The 15947-nt window shown below is 39.9% G+C and overlaps 1 protein-coding gene across 4 annotated transcripts; it reads left to right on the top strand.

The window, feature by feature from the left end:
* The first annotated feature begins 6245 nt into the window (after nt 1–6245).
* On the top strand, nt 6246–15545 carry gtf2f1 (general transcription factor IIF, polypeptide 1). 4 transcript variants are annotated; one of them, XM_039825976.1, is made up of 14 exons: nt 6246–6366; nt 6826–6900; nt 7583–7629; nt 8145–8217; nt 9021–9214; nt 9877–10047; nt 10587–10795; nt 10940–11087; nt 11185–11240; nt 11876–12007; nt 12151–12221; nt 12877–13015; nt 13146–13284; nt 15085–15545. In XM_039825976.1, the coding sequence occupies exons 2-14, from the start codon at nt 6889–6891 to the stop codon at nt 15287–15289; spliced, it is 1596 nt and encodes a 531-aa protein (XP_039681910.1). In that variant the 5' UTR covers nt 6246–6366; nt 6826–6888; the 3' UTR covers nt 15290–15545. The 4 variants fall into 4 exon arrangements, with proteins under 4 accessions (XP_039681910.1, XP_039681907.1, XP_039681909.1 ...); XM_039825973.1 differs by having other exon boundaries at nt 11182–11240; XM_039825975.1 differs by having other exon boundaries at nt 6300–6366; nt 6829–6900; nt 11182–11240.
* Nucleotides 15546–15947: the final 402 nt, after the last annotated feature.

The following is a 15947-nucleotide window of genomic DNA, read 5'->3' as shown; positions in this document are numbered from 1 at the left end:
GGCACAGCAGTTCATCATGGCAGATCAGACTCCACATAACATCAATCTACACTGTTAAAGCTATGTATACGCACATTTTGGAAATTTGCACATCATCCAAAAACTGTTTTTACAAGGTTTGGCACCAATGCAAAAACCAATGCAAATCACTTACGTGTGATGGAAAAGCTTAAGTGTAACACAGCTCGCATCAAGACACGAGGAGGGAGCCAAGCTCTGAGAGGCATACTGTAACACATTTACATTACTCTGAAAATTCCCCATCTGCTTAGTAGTAAGAGGATCACCCCAAACAATATTCTGCACATACTAAAAAGTATTAAGACCATATTGTAGTTTGATTAAAAACATACATTGCAATCCGTTTCAACAGAAAAAAGAGCTACTGAGCTTTGCAAAGTGAAAAAGAAATAAAAACTTTTATGGAGAGGTTGAGAAAATGAGTGTAGTAATGATACATTTTGGCCTTTTGTCCAGAATATGTATTAGTCCAAAGTGTCAGCCATTCTTCATTCAATCCAGGTGTCCATGGTAAAAATGTTTTAGCTTCTTAATTCTGTGATTTTTAGTCTTATTGTAATTATATACATTTTTGTGGTTATTTTTTTCTTCTTTTTGTATTGTATTCAAATTAGTATTGCTGTGGTGGTTATGTTAGCTTAGCTCTGTGATCATTATCAGGAGGTTTACCTGGTATTCATCTATCAGATTTATGTATTTATTTACGTTTGTCAATTAAAAGCAAAATGTTCAAAAAGAGGTGTTTTATTATACTAATGACAAATGACATCATAAAGACTTACTTTTTTATTTTAGCCTATAAATTGACATTTGTCAAATCAAATTATAAAGATAAAATGTAAAATTTGTGATTATGGAAATTCTTTCAAAACACAATGTTGTTGGGCTTCAGACTAACTGATCATGATTCTTTATCAAAGTCACCATTTCTCAGTGAGTGTAAATGTGTCTGAAAATGTATAAATGTGTCATAGTTTACAGAGTGAAACTCCTCAGGAGAGAATGAGTGCGTCACCTGTCAAGTCAATTTGTCTTGTAAAACTGTAAAATGGTTGTGCATCCAGGCTGTATGTAAATAACTAACAAATCCCTGCAAATACAACTGGAGAAAATAGGACTGATGTTTTGATGGCAGCAGCTTGCTTGCCCAGTATTGTCAACATTTAAATAATGCAGTAAGATCAAGGTTTAAACACAAAGAAGGAATGATATCAAATAGATAATGTCTTGAAAGCATTATTAAGAAAAGATCAATGGCTATCACCGTTGTGTAAATTATATTCAGAATGAACTAATTCATTAATTAAGCAGCAACGTTTTATCACAAGCTACAGGATATTACCAAAAGACACAGAAAGGCAATCTGACAAGTAAACATGGGGAAATATATTTCAAACTGCTCATTTCAATTGTAAGTTATCGACAGGTATTTCTTGACTTTTAGCAAATCACATGAAGATTTAAAAGTCTGACAAACATTTCTAAAGAGATTTTTGATAATAATAATGCAGGCTAAACTTTGTTTTCAAAAGACCTCAATATGCATGGTGGTGCAGGTGTACAGAATAATAGAAACAGCATTGTCTCTTTAGATTGTTTCATTTTATTTATGCATTCATTTATTTTGTATTACCTTGATGTTAGGTGGAGTTGACGTTTGACCTGTATATTAACAATCATGAGTGTTCACTGCCCTCTAGAGGTTACAGTGAAGAACTGCAGCACTACAATTCAATTAAGTGATACAGTAATAGCACTACAATCAATATGAATTTAAATACATACAACTCAGTATTAGTGTGATAATACCATAGACTGTAAATATTAATGGACATGAGCATGTATGGACAATAAGAGGATTAGGGCCATATATGAATATATATATATTTCTGTGAATAAAGTCTGGAAGAAAAAGAATTCAGAATTCTCACTTTAATCTCAGAATTCTGACTTTATTCTCAGAATTCTGACTTTAAAAAAATTAAGCAAAAAAATGTGAGTTGTGTGACTTGAGTCTGCCTTGAAACTGTGGTAGACTTGACCTGAGTGAGTTTAGATTCATAAGTGTTTACTGCCCTCCGGTGGTCATAGTTATGTTATTGATTGCTCGCCTACTGCCATGATTGGAGTGGAGACTAACAAAGAACTCCTAAGATGCGCACATAGAAATAAACATGTATGGACACACAGCTAAAGTTATCTTTAAAGGTGCAGAAGGTAAGATTTCTAAATCTAACTTTCTGTCATATTTGCTGAAACTGACCCTATGTTCACGTAGAACTACTTGAAGCAGGTAATTTAAAAATAATAAAAGGTCCGGCTCCTCTGGCACCACCTACAGCCTGTAATGTGATTTGCAAAAAAACCACAACTCCCTGTTCAGATGCACCAATCAGAGCCAGGGAGGGTGTCTAACTGTGTGTCAATCACTGCTCATGCACACGCATTCATTCTCCCTGGTCCGGCTTAGGAGACCGTTTTGTTTTTTAATGAGTCTGCCTTGACGCTATAGGCTATATGGATGAAGATCAAGAGATGCTTCTCATGTTGCTTAAAGAGATATTTCACCATTAGATAGATGAATATATCTTTAAATTGGGTCACTTATGTAGTAGCAATGTGAAAACATTTTAGAAATTGGTGGCTTCTAGGCCGAGACAAGCCAGAAAATGTGTTTTTGGCTCATGTGGTTGAAAGACACCAAATCCCAGAATGCACTTGCTTCGCTGCTTTAGAGTCTACTCCCAAGCCATGCCTACCGTTTACAGACAGACAAACAGTGAGACGATCAACTCAACTCAAGTGTGTTTTATTGTCATTTCAACAATATACACGAAACAACGTTTCACCATGGCTCAAGTGGTGTTACACATTTAAAATATAAAAACAACATTATATAAAAACGACATACGAAACATGTCAAAACACAAAGATGGCTGACGCTCGTTTAGCTTTGGAAAACTTTGTGTAAAGACGGGTTGAAAACATGCGGAAGTAGCTCCTACTACTGGCTGTAGTCCATTGCGTCTGGGCAAAAAGATTTTTTCCAGACCCACAATACAGAGATCTCTAGTCTCAGGGGGACATGAGGGAGGGAAGCACGCTCATTCGAAAATACTACTGTGTTTCTACTGATACAAAGCTTAATGTTAAATCGGTGAAGTATCCCTTTAAATTGCCTCCTCGACTCCTCCACTTGTCTTTCTTCCTTGCATCTTAGTCGCTCCCACTGAGGAGGCACGGGAGAGACGAGAGAAATCATCGGAGGAGAGAGGCAACGAGCAAATATTTTAGAGGGATGAGACGTTCTTCCTCTGAAGCGTCACAGCTGCACAGCTTCCGGGAAGGCTGCTCTCGTGTATCCTCGTTTATAGCTCCTCGATGCTCGCTCCTCGAACCTCAGGGCAGAAATAAGAGCTTAGCGATGGTCTTTACCGAGGAGGGACCTCCTGTGGTCACAGAGGCCTGCAACAAGCTAAATTCATAAAATCAACATCAGTGGAAAAATGGCAACATTCTAAAATTTCCAGTGATAACTTTAAAAATAAAGTGACCAAAATGAGGCACTCCCTCTAATAAAAACAGAAAAGTAAAATTAGCATGGTAGCAAGGTGCTGAAAAGTGGTTTCAGCTGCCTCCATCTGTGACCCTTTTATTGCATGTCATAGCAATTTCTCAAAAGTCCCTTTCCTCCTCACCTCTATTTAGTTAAGTCGGTTATGGCTGCAGCCTGGGTTGTTCGATCTCTGTAATCACTTTAACAGAGATTTTAAGTAGCAGGCAGCATTATGATTTTAATGCTTTTTATTGCGTTTGTGTGTGAAAAGCTTGGCTTGCTGTGGCTCTCTCTCTCGGGCTGTAGCCTACATGATCGCATCATCTTACAGCTCTGTAAGATTTTAATCCTACTCTGAACTTTTGGAGCCCTCTCTTGTGATCCCTTGATTGTTAAAGTTTTTCGGAACAACCGGTGTTTCTGTATATTGTAATATTTAAATAGTGCGACACATAATTGCAAACTAAACACATCTGTTAGACTTTTGGATTTGGCAAGTATTTTTCAGTCCAAACCATTGACTATTTATAGTCTATGGTCCAAGCAGGGTTAAACTGACGGTTTTCATTGTCAATTTTGCTTCAGGGTTGAAAAAGACATGTTTGTTTTTTTCCAGGTTATACCCACTGTTTGATGGGTGGTTATAGCACAGGACTCCTGCTGTTTTCTTACCATGGCCTACTGCAGACTAGGCCAAAGAACCGCTACTCCTGTGGGAATTTCTGTAAGACTATCGGTGGGCTCGTTAAACATGTTTTTCTCGTTTTTTCTGCTTTTCTGGTTGGGACTGTTAAGACCCGGGCTGGGCCACATTGGGGGTGAATTGCTTCCGGGCCAGTGTGGCCCATGGGCCGCCATTTGAATCAGCCTGATGTAATGGCATTGTAGCCTTTTATAAGCAGATGTTTTGGTCTTGGTCTCTCTTATTTGTTAAAACAAAATCAATTTCAATACTTGGTTTCTGCTCACTTTTAGATAAACTGCCATTGATATTAAGGATGCAGTCAATCCTAATGCCTACTGTTTATAGTCAATGTTTATATTTGACTGTAGTTATCGTTTTTGTTGTTGTTTTTTTGCTTTTTGTAATTGTATTTTTATTTGAATTTTTATTTTATTTTCTTTCACTCCTCTGTTGTTATGTAATGCTTGTGTAATATGTTGGGACCCCCTGATGCATGCTTTGTAATTGTTATATATTGTTTATGGCATATAATGGTGAAACAGAATTTATAAAAATTACCTTAATATCAGTCTTCTTCTTTTTTTAATTTTAAGAAAATTGTGACGCTATCCCAGTTTACTGTGTTATTGGCAAACTGGGACAGCCATTTAAGTCATTCTAATGGGGAAATTGGAGCTGGAACTGGAGCATGAACAGCAGGAGTCGCCAGAGATCCCTGATTGGATTAGGGGAAGTGGCACTGGGAGAAGTGAAGGAGAGGTGTTTGTTCCCCTTGCTGATGCTGCCACAGAAGTAGAAAAAGTGTCTTCTGCACACATATCACTATTCCGAAAAAAGAGAGAGGTCGGACAAGAAAGAGGTCCAAACCCTCAAGCTTACTACCTAACAAGTGATGAACATTTTTCATACATTGCCTAAAAAACAACCAAAAAACAAAGCCTGCCTAAAAATAGACTAAACAAAAACAAGGAAGAAGGATGGTACAAGCTCAGATGGCTGTGACATTTGCAATATTTGCAAATGAGGACAAAATCTGTTGTATCTGCACCCATACTTCCAAAAATGAAATGTTTATTTCAAAAAGAGATTGTTACTATGCCTTATATAATCCCATATTCGAACTGTTTAATAGAGCATGTGCCTTGGAAACAAGTTTGGTCTTTGCCTTTCAAATATGTGCTTAGGCCTGCTAATAAAGTGAGAGAAGATTCTACCCAGCAAAGTGTAAAAAGCCTACTTAAGACATGTAAACAAAATATTGAATTTGAATGCTCTTTCTGTCAGATGAAAACAGTTCCCATTTGTTTTAAAAATGTTCCTACACAGAGCAATTCTGGTTAGATGTCCTTGAGTTTATCCAAACTTATTTTATTACAGATTTCTATTTTCTTTTGGGTGGTTGAGTTTAAGACAGACAAGGAAGAAATGTAGACTATTTTATAATAAATCTTTTATTTCAGCTTGCTAAATATCCCATCCACAAATATAAGTGTGGGGGCTCTAAACCCTTCTTTCCTGTGTTTAAAAGTGTGAAGTCAATGAATATTTGGACTCAAACAACTGTAAGCTCGGAAGGCTGTGCAAATAGATATAGGCAATATGACCTCACATGACTGAATGTTGGAACTCTTCCAACTGTAGTTGATGCAATGGATTAGCCTTGCTGGACTTTGTAGACTCCCTGGGGTATGATTTGTTTATTTATTTAATTTGTTTTTGTGTGGATGTGTCTTATTTTGTATGTAGCCTCCCTGCAAATGTTCTCAGTGAATTTATTGGGAAAAAAAGTTTAACAGTGGCCTCTGCTAGAGACATCACCATATAGTCATTATCATTTCCGGTTAATTACTTTCATATAGAATAGATCACTAGCTACATTGTTATGAAATTGGCATCTTCATTGATATAGTGTTCACAATGATGGTGTTTTTCCTGTGGTACAGACTTTCTTTAACTGTCTATGGGGTACAGAGCCCCCATGAGCTAAACAAAGAAAAGATGAATGGAGATGGCTACCAGGAACCAACATTTTCTAGTCTACGTTTCCTGTCGCCTATTTATAAGACCGGGACAAGTACAATAGGAGTACCTACGCGCGTACCGGGTAAACCAGATGCAGATATTATGTGTTTAATGTCTTGATTTATTTATATGCGTGTCCCTTTCATTTCACATACACGCCACGTGAGTTTGAAGCTGTAGTATACGGTTAACGTTAGCTATCGCCAATGGACAACAGCTAACACGGCGTGCTAAGCGTGTTGATGCTGTTTATAATAGCATCAGGCGCTAACGTTAACGGTTAAACGTTACAAAACCTTTAGAAAAACTACCGCTCAGTGTAGGACGTTATCAAGTTCTGTGTTGTTTTTCACTTTTGTATTATTCATGTGACGCTGGCTAACCCTAATGGGGATTACGTTTAATTAGTCGTGGTCGGCTCGCTCAGTGTAGCTCACAAACATTTCCACTTGTCAACAAAATAGTGATGAATAAGCGCTGCGGCCACTTGGCTTTTGATTTTCATTGTAACCTGGTTAATTTACGAAACTCTTCTTTTTAGTAGTGTACCCAACTAGTCTGAAGCAGCTGCTGATGTGTAGTAAATCCAGAGAGACGACCAACCATGACTTCTCTGGTAAGTTTTCACTCTCCTCTAAAGTGCAAATGAACACAAAGTCTCCCTTGTATCCCTGCCAGTGAAGTCTCATCACGGCGTGTGCACTGCTGTTATCTCATAACAAGCTAACTTGTAGGTAGCTGTAAGTGCATAACCTTCATAGTAGGGCTGGGCAATATATCGATATTATATCGATATGGTGATAAGAGACTAGATATGTCTTAGATTTTGGATATCGTGATATGACATAAGTGTAGTCTTTTCCTGGTTTTAAAAGCTGCATTACAGTAAAGTGATGTACTTTTCTTAACTCACCAGACTGTTCTTACTGTTCTATTATTTGCCTTTTCCCCACTTAGACATTATATCCACATTACTGATGATTATTTATCTAAAATCTAAGTGTGACGATATTTTGTTAGAGCACCAATTGTCAACCCTACAATATCGCTGCAATATCGATATCGAGGTAGGTCTATTTGGTCAAGGATATCGTGATATCTGATTTTCTCCATATCGCCCAGCCCTACTTCATAGCCTTTTGTTATTAACGTTATCTCAGTTTAAAGGATGATTACATGATCTGTTGGGTACTGCTACTGCATACCATATAATTCAAATTTCATTACAGATGGAATAAAACAAATTGCTGCTGACACAATGCCCTCTAAAATAAAACCTGACTCTGTTTACTTCACAGGGGGGCAGCAGTTCCTCAGCCACAGAATACACAGTGCGAGTCCCCAAGTGAGTAACATGGACTGACGTGCAAAGATCCACAGAAAAATGTCTGGACAAGCCTTCTCGCTGTGTCTGTCGATCTGGCAGTTTCTTGCAGGGAACCCAAGTGAACACTGATGTGCACAACGCACATCAGTGTTCACTTGGGTTTGCGAAAAGAAGTGATAATAAAACAAGGCTTTCAGAACTACTTTTTTTTTGCAAACATTTGCATAAAAATGTATTGATTACCTACTCCAAAACTTCACTTGCAGTTTATGTGTGACTGTACATGAAATGGTTGTATCTGTGCAGTATGTACTAACCTTTATTGAAGCCCTTTGCCCTGATGTGGATGCTGAAATGTGCCTTTACAAGTAGAAATCTATTTATTGGACTGCTTGATGAAATGCTTATACTGTAGGTGTTAATAGGTATGTATTTGTGTATCTGCATTTGCATTTAATTAGTTATGATCTGGCAACTTTTAGCAGGTTACGATAATTACTATTTGTTTGCATTTCTGTTTGTCTGTCCCATAGAAACACCAGTAAGAAGTACAACATCATGGCTTTCAATTCAGGAGACCGAGTCAACTGTTCAACTTGGACACAGGTGGGCTTCATGTCAGGATTTGAAGATACATGACAGTTTTAGCAGCACTCCCTGCTAGGTGGGGCACAGAGTCAGTACTGGGAGAGAAATGACAAGCAGTGTAACGCCGGCTACACACTGGCTGCGTGGCGTGAGAGTGGCGTTTCTGTTGCGTGGATTTTTCTATGTCTTTGCACACCAGATGCGTGTCTGACGTGGCGCCGCTGCTAGCAGTAGTATACTTCATGTTAAACATTAATATATACTGATTTGATTACAGCAAAGACAACGTCGGCAGTATTGACGGCAAAATAGGCTACAGAATATTTCGTTCTGTGTTGACCGGTGCAAAATTTGAAAATCGATAATTATTATAATTTTTTTAAATGACATTTATATCTGCATTATGTCAAAACCTAGAGACTTTCAAACATCAAAATGTCATTTATTAATATGTATTCGTGTCAAAATGACATAAACATCTTTTCCTATTCTATTTTGCCTGGAAACACTTCCTTCACGCTTGCGTGTCCTGTGAAAAATAGGCGTTGGTTCTATTTCTAGCACGCATGCGTTTTCGGCGCACCTGAGACGTGCGTGTCACGCCGGCGGTGTGCAAGCTTTAACCTGCTAACATGGGAGCTGAAATAAAAACGGACATGCCACGCAGCTGACACGCTCACGCCACGCAGCCTAGTTACCCTAGAAAGAACACATGGGGAGATACAAGAATACAGATGTTCTGAAATCTAAGATGAGTAACTTAAATTAGCAGCCATATTACCATCTTTCAGTTTTACAGTTTTAAACATCTCCCTCCCCAGGCTCGTATGGAAAGAGACATGAGTGCTCGGCGGATATATGGGGAGGAAGAGTCAGCGGATGGCGCGGCTGGCAGTGAGTTTGGCAAAAAGCAGCGTGAGGAAGCACGGCGGAAGAAATATGGTATTGTGACACGTGAGTTCAAAGTGGAGGACCAGCCCTGGATTCTTAAGGTCAATGGCAAGGCCGGCAAGAGGTGGGCAGAAAAACTCTTTACTTTCCCTTCTGATTCCCTCTCATTTTAACCAACAGATCTCTCTTTGAACCTGTTAGGTCCGGAGGAACGCACATCTATTTATTAAGTAGCTGAAACTGACATGTTTTTGTATATGAGCTATTAATTGCACGAATCTCTCAGCCAACTACTTGGAATCTGGATTTTAGGCAGGAAAGATAAAGTTATGTTTTAAAAGCCCTTGAATGGCTAAAATGTGTTCTTTGTACTGTTTTTTTTTTTTTTTTTTTTAAGTCAGTTCACAATACCTACATTTATAAAATAAAAATAAAGAAATAATTATGTTGTCAAATTATCTCCATGAGACTGTATATGCAGGCCTAGTCTGGCATTGCCAGACCCTACTCCACAGCACTGCATATGAGGGTCTGGCTAGTCCACACGGCATTCCCGGATGGGAGAAAAACGTGCTCTGGTTTATTGGCATTTCTTTAAACCAATCACAATCGTCTTGGGCTGGCTAAGCGCCGCGCCGGGCCTCGGTGCCGCTGCCAAATAGCCTCGTAACGGAACTTGTTTTGATGGAACACGTGTACGTTCAAAAGTAGTTTTTGTCGTGCAACAGAGAACTCCAATTGGACAGATATACAATACAGCTATTCTCTCCCTCGGTCTGTGTACAGGTTCAAAGGTCTGAAGAAGGGCGGTGTTACAGAAAATGCATCCTACTACATCTTTACACAGTGTCCCGATGGAGCCTTCGAGGCTTTCCCTGTCCACGGCTGGTACAACTTTACACCGCAGGCCAAGCACCGAACTCTCACTGCTGAGGAGGCTGAGGAGGAGTGGGGCAGGTAAGAGAGGGGAGGAACAGGGAGGGATGGTTGTATGTAGTAAAGAAGAAAATATATATACAACTGGTGCAAGTTTGTCAAACACTTAGTCCGTCCATTTACCGTGGAATTCGAAAGCCGGAGCTGGGAATGACGTCACACCCGCGTTGAATGTGCTCCATTTACAAATCAGATTCTTCATTGTGGGGTTAGCTCTAGCCAGGTTAGCCATTGTTAGCCATACCAGTTTATTGGTATGGCATTATGCTGTTTTTTTTGTGCATACAAACAGCGTAACAACGTATGTCCACAGGTAGAAGTTGGACAGGACTGTGTGTACGACTGATTTAGTGAGACACCAATGAGACAAGTGCTTCTAACTGTATGTTACTACAGCTTTCACAACTGTTGATGCATCCATGTTGGATTCTGAGCTCGGGGTACTCGGAGTTCAGTCCGAGGTCAGCGGGGCGTGTTTCCGCCTTTTGACCTCGGAAAATCCGACTTCCGAGTACAAATGGAACGCACTATGAATATCAGAAATTCCCCTCGTTTTACAGAAGAAACAAGGTGGTGAATCACTTCAGCATCATGCTTCAGAGACGTTTCCGGGAGCAGGAGCGCGGTGGCGATGATGATGATGATGAGAACGAGAAGTCGGGGAAGAAGAAAAAGAAGGGGGGTGGGAGAGGGGGCGACCTGCGCATTCACGACCTGGAAGAGGACCTGGAGATGAGCAGCGACGACAGTGACAGCAGCATGGGGGACGGTAAGAAGAAAGAAACGGGATGGGATTCAAGACAGCCACTAAAAACAGGATTTACAGTATTCTGTGTTTATTCTGCCATACCTTATCCACATTTCCCTTCCCTCTGTCATTGTGTGGTTTTCTTTTTTTCCACCCCCCTGACAGATGGAGAGGGCAAGACAAAGGCGAAAAAAGCCACAGGGAAAGGAAAAGCCAAGAAGAAGAGAAAAAGCAGTGACAAAGAGGCCTTGGAGGACAGCGATGACGGTGACTACGAGGGTCTAGAGGTGGATTACATGTCCGATGAAAGCAGGTCAGATCCATCGCGTCGTGGCACACAAACAACATCAGTGTTCTTGCTGGTTGTGTTTCTTCTTTGACTAGCGTGTACTTCTGTTTTTCAAAAGCAGTTCAGATGAAGAGCTCGAAAAGGGAAAGCCCAGCAAAGGAGAGCACCACCCCAAAGGTCAGACCTCGTGCCGTTGAACACTACTGATCTATTAATTACTGAATATAGAAAAGAAGACGGCGATGTAGAGCAGGGCAATATATAGATTTTATATCGATATCGTGATATGAGACTAGAGATCGTCTTAGATTTGTTGTCTTTTCCTGGTTTTTAAAGGCTGCATTACAGTAGAGTGATGTAATGTTCTGAACGCACCAGACTGTTGTAACTGTTCTATTATTTGCCTTTACCCATTCAGTCATTATATCCATATTACTGATTATTTATCAAAAATCTCATTGTGTAACTATTTTGTGAAAACACCAATAGTCAACACTACAATATCGTTGCAGTAGCGATATCGAGGTATTTAGTCAAAAATATTGTGATATTTGATTTTCTCCATATTGCCCAGCCCTACAGCGATAACTTGATGCATGTTGAAAGTACACACTAAAACAAAGAGCTTGATCACTGGACTATAAGTTTGGCTGGTAGGGATTTCATGTGTATAATGAGAATATTCACTCAATGTACTTAAATTGTCAGCAAACATGTATTTTAGTGCATTTCAGTGTTTTTGGCCCATTGGCTTTACTGGATGAATGATTGGTATTCCTTCGGTTTTCCTTCCAAATGTTTGTCCTGTATAGGGATCGATGAGGCGTCTGAAAGTGAGGAAGAGAGTGAGGAGGAGAAACAGAATGAAGAGGAAGCAAAAGAGGAGGAGGAAGAAGAGGAAGGAAAGAAAACCCCGGTCCAAACGGAAAAGAAGAAGAAAAAAGGTACAGACCTCACAGAGACGGAGGAGGGTTTGACTAAATGCATACTTTACGGAGGTCTCGATCATTTTTAACGACACTCCCTTCTGCTTGATGCATGAAGACGAGTGACGTTGTGTTGAGCCGTATGGTCTTGTGTGTCGCAGACAGCAGCGGCGAGTCGGAAAGCTCCGACGACAGTGACATCGAGGGAGAGACGGCCTCTGCTCTGTTCATGGTACCATTTTTATTTTATTTTTTTATTTATTTTTTTGGCATCATCACCTTCCACTTGATCATAAGTAACATGATGATCGGTTACTAAGAGTCAATAATGTGTCCATCACAGTTCTAGTAAAATTATAAATGTTAAATTACTGTATAGCAAATTCTGTACACCAGCACATGTAGGGCTGCTCGATTATGGAAAACAGTATAATCACGATTATTTCGGTCAATATTGAAACCACAATAATTTATCACGATTACTCGTTGACTTCTGGAAAGATGTTGCAATTATTGAACTTAAAAAACAGTGGAAGAAGTTAAATAAATCAACAGTAAAAAACACATACAACTGTGAAATTTGCCTTAATACTTTTCCTATTTAAACTTTATTTTTTTCAGAACACAAGAGAAAATAAGAGTTTACTTGTAAAACGTAATGAGCTAAATAATTGTTTTTCTCGATTATTCTGTTTTTGTGATCATTGGGAGCCAAAATCATAATCACGATTAAATTTCGATTAATTGCACAGCCCTAAGCAGATGTCATACTTACTAATTTTGGGGTTGAATGTGAAAGGTTCTGTATTTACATTTTTGTACCGTTTTTCTTTTTTTTTTTTTTTTTTTTTTTTTCTCATTTAATGTCTAATTTCCCCCTCTCTCAGAAAAAGCGCACGCCTCCTAAACGTGGAGGACGCGGCTCTGCAGGCAGCTCCAGGACTGGCAGTCGCCCCGGGACACCATCCATAGACTCCGCCTCCACCTCCAATACACTCCGTGCTGCTGCCAGCAAGCTAGAGCAAGGTGTTTGCCCACACACCAAAATTATAATTAAATAAGACCCATGACATACTTAACGTATTCATGGGAAACTACTCTGAAACTGAAGACTTGCATCATTCCTCCAATTCAACAAAATCTCTCTTTCTCGCAGGTAAGAGGCCGACTCCGGGTCCTAGCACTGACTCACCCGCTGCCAAAAGACTGAAGATGGAGCCCAGCAGTCAGAGCCCTGTTCCCTCTGGGAAGAGTACGCCTCAACCCCCATCAGGCAAATCCACCCCTAGCTCAAGGTACTTGACTGTTACCGGTCTTCCTTTATGCCTCAAAGTAGTGTTAATTTCGTCAGACAAGACAAGACTAAATATGTTCGTCAACGACCTTTTTGACGAGACTGCACCAATGTCCAAAAACGCTGACTAAGACTAAATTAACATGCATTATTGTTGACGAAAAAAGACGAGACTAAAACGTTTTGCATAAAATAAAAACTAAGATAAAATCTCTCTTCCTTTTCGTCTACAATCGTCTCTACTTTTTCATCATGAGATCGACTATTCAGCTGTTACGCCTTCAAAATATTCCGAATGAGTTTGCGCTGTTGCTGCAACACGAAACCGCATGGAGCAAGAACACAACACCCATAGACAGTAGCGAACACCAGAGATTTCTCCCAGAGCGCCGAGCGCCGACGACATCCTAGGTAGAAGGAAGAGGCTCGATATTTGGTCGCATTTTACGTACAATGATATTGACAAAAAGTCTGAATGTGTCATTATAAATGACGGGAAGCACTGCGGACAAAAAATATCGGGAAAATCCCACCATTACCTTTGTCACGTAATTGACATTTAACCAATATTTGAGATGTGTGAAACACAATTTGACTGAAATGGTTATCATAAATCTCAGAAATTATTTATTTAAAAAAAAAAAGACTAAAATGTTTTGACTAAAACTTGACTAAGATATATTAAGTTCTCTTTTGACTAAAACTAGACTAAAATGACGAGACTTTTAGCAGACTAAAAGTTGACTAACAAAAAAGGATATGTGAATGACTAATATGACTAAAACTAACAAGGACATTTGGCACAAGACTAAGACTAAATTAAAAATGGGTGACAAAATGAACACTACCTCCAAGAAATATTAAATTATTTGATTATTCTGAAGGTCTTGGGAAAGTGGTAAATATAAAATATAGTTTACGCCTACCATACACTGTTAGACTTTGAACAGACTTTGAAAAGACTACAGTCTGACTCCATCTTACATCCAAAGACAATCATCTCACATCTAACGTTAAAGTCCTAATATGTAAAGATCTTGCAGGGTCACACATTGCAAGATTTGTTTTGAAGAAGGTAACCAAGCTAGCTAGCTACCGCTAGTGTTAGCCGGTAACTTAAGGGAAAGTTTGCAGATTTTCTGTTGTGCCGTACGTGCAGATGAATGGCCGCATTACCCGGAGGTCCCGGGTGTATCCGCTGGTAAATCTCCCGTTGGATGACACGCTTCAGAAGGGTTGAAAATGTGCAACTTTCCCTCTTTAGCGTTTAGCGCGGTGCTGCGCTATAGATACCATACACAACACTGGCTTTACCTGGTTTGCTGCTCCCAGTTTGGTGCTGGAGGGAGCGCAGCCATTGGTTGTTGACAATGTTCACGCAATGTATCTTCACTACCAAGACTTCAAACTTCCGATAATATCGAACGTTTGATCTGCGACAGTGGAATCGCTTTGAGAAGTCGTTTTGGCGTAAGGTCGGCATTAACTGGCTGTTTGCAGTGTTTCCTCTATGTTGATTTTGTAGTGGCGGCCCACCACGGCAAAATGTCTGCCACCACGGTATCAGAAATAGGGGCGGTACAAAAAATGTAGTCGCGGTTGCCTTTTAAATTATCCTGCCGACATAATGCACTAGTCTTGTGGCTGCTGCTCACATTGCAATTTAACAACAAGTAGAACTATTCAGAGGTTATTGGACGCATCCAGTTGTTGTTCGGACAGACCTGCTAAAAAAGAAAATCCTAAAGGAAACAGGTTTGTTAACAGGGTAGAAACTGTGTTCTTTTTGTCTACTCCACAGTGATGTGCAGCTAACGGAGGAAGCGGTCCGGCGTTACCTGATCCGTAAACCGATGACCACCAAAGACCTGCTGAAGAAGTTCCAGACCAAGCGCACAGGGTTGAGCAGTGAGCAGACTGTCAACGTGCTGGCACAGATCCTGAAGCGGCTCAATCCGGAGCGCAAGAACGTAAACGATAAAATGCACTTCTACCTCACGGAGTAACCGGCGGACGAGAGGTACGGAGCGGCGGGGTTGGAAAGGATGGAGAAGGGAGACGGAAGGGCTGAAATGAACCTCTTCACCCCCCCACCCCACCGAGAAGGTGTTTTTAAAACCATTTGTCCTGTGACACGCCACAGGATCTGAAGTCGAAACTGTCATCACCACAGGTGGCATTTATGAAAAAGTATTTTGTTAAGCATCCTGCATTTGTTTTTCATGCCCTGAAATCTCCCATTAAATAATAGAAGCCTTGTTACTGTTGAGTGAAAAACAACTGGATTTCTATAGTTTCTCTACATGTGTGAACATTTGAACCTAGAACTTAATGTATGAAAAAAAGTTTTTCTGAGGTAGAATTGTTTTTTTTTTTTCTAATAAAATTTAAAATCTGTGGCTGTGTAAGGCTTTGTACCCTATCCCTCATATACACTTAGTATATTTGGTTTCAAAAACTATTTTAATTAAATTAATTAGAAATATATATATACAGTCTTTAAACTGTAATGGCCAGTCTGCGACAGTCTGACACCTTTACAGAGGGACAACCTCAAAATCAATGACAACGTCCTACAAACAGCCCACGAGATGGGTGTCACCAGGGTCGTGTCTTGCCTGTCCAGTTGCATCGTCCCTGACAAAACCACATACCCTATCGATG

Source organism: Perca fluviatilis, chromosome 15 (assembly GCF_010015445.1).
Source record: "Perca fluviatilis chromosome 15, GENO_Pfluv_1.0, whole genome shotgun sequence".
Lineage (NCBI taxonomy): Eukaryota > Metazoa > Chordata > Actinopteri > Perciformes > Percidae > Perca > Perca fluviatilis.
Note: the sequence above shows the minus strand (reverse complement) of the source record. Positions and strands in the feature narration are given on the sequence as shown.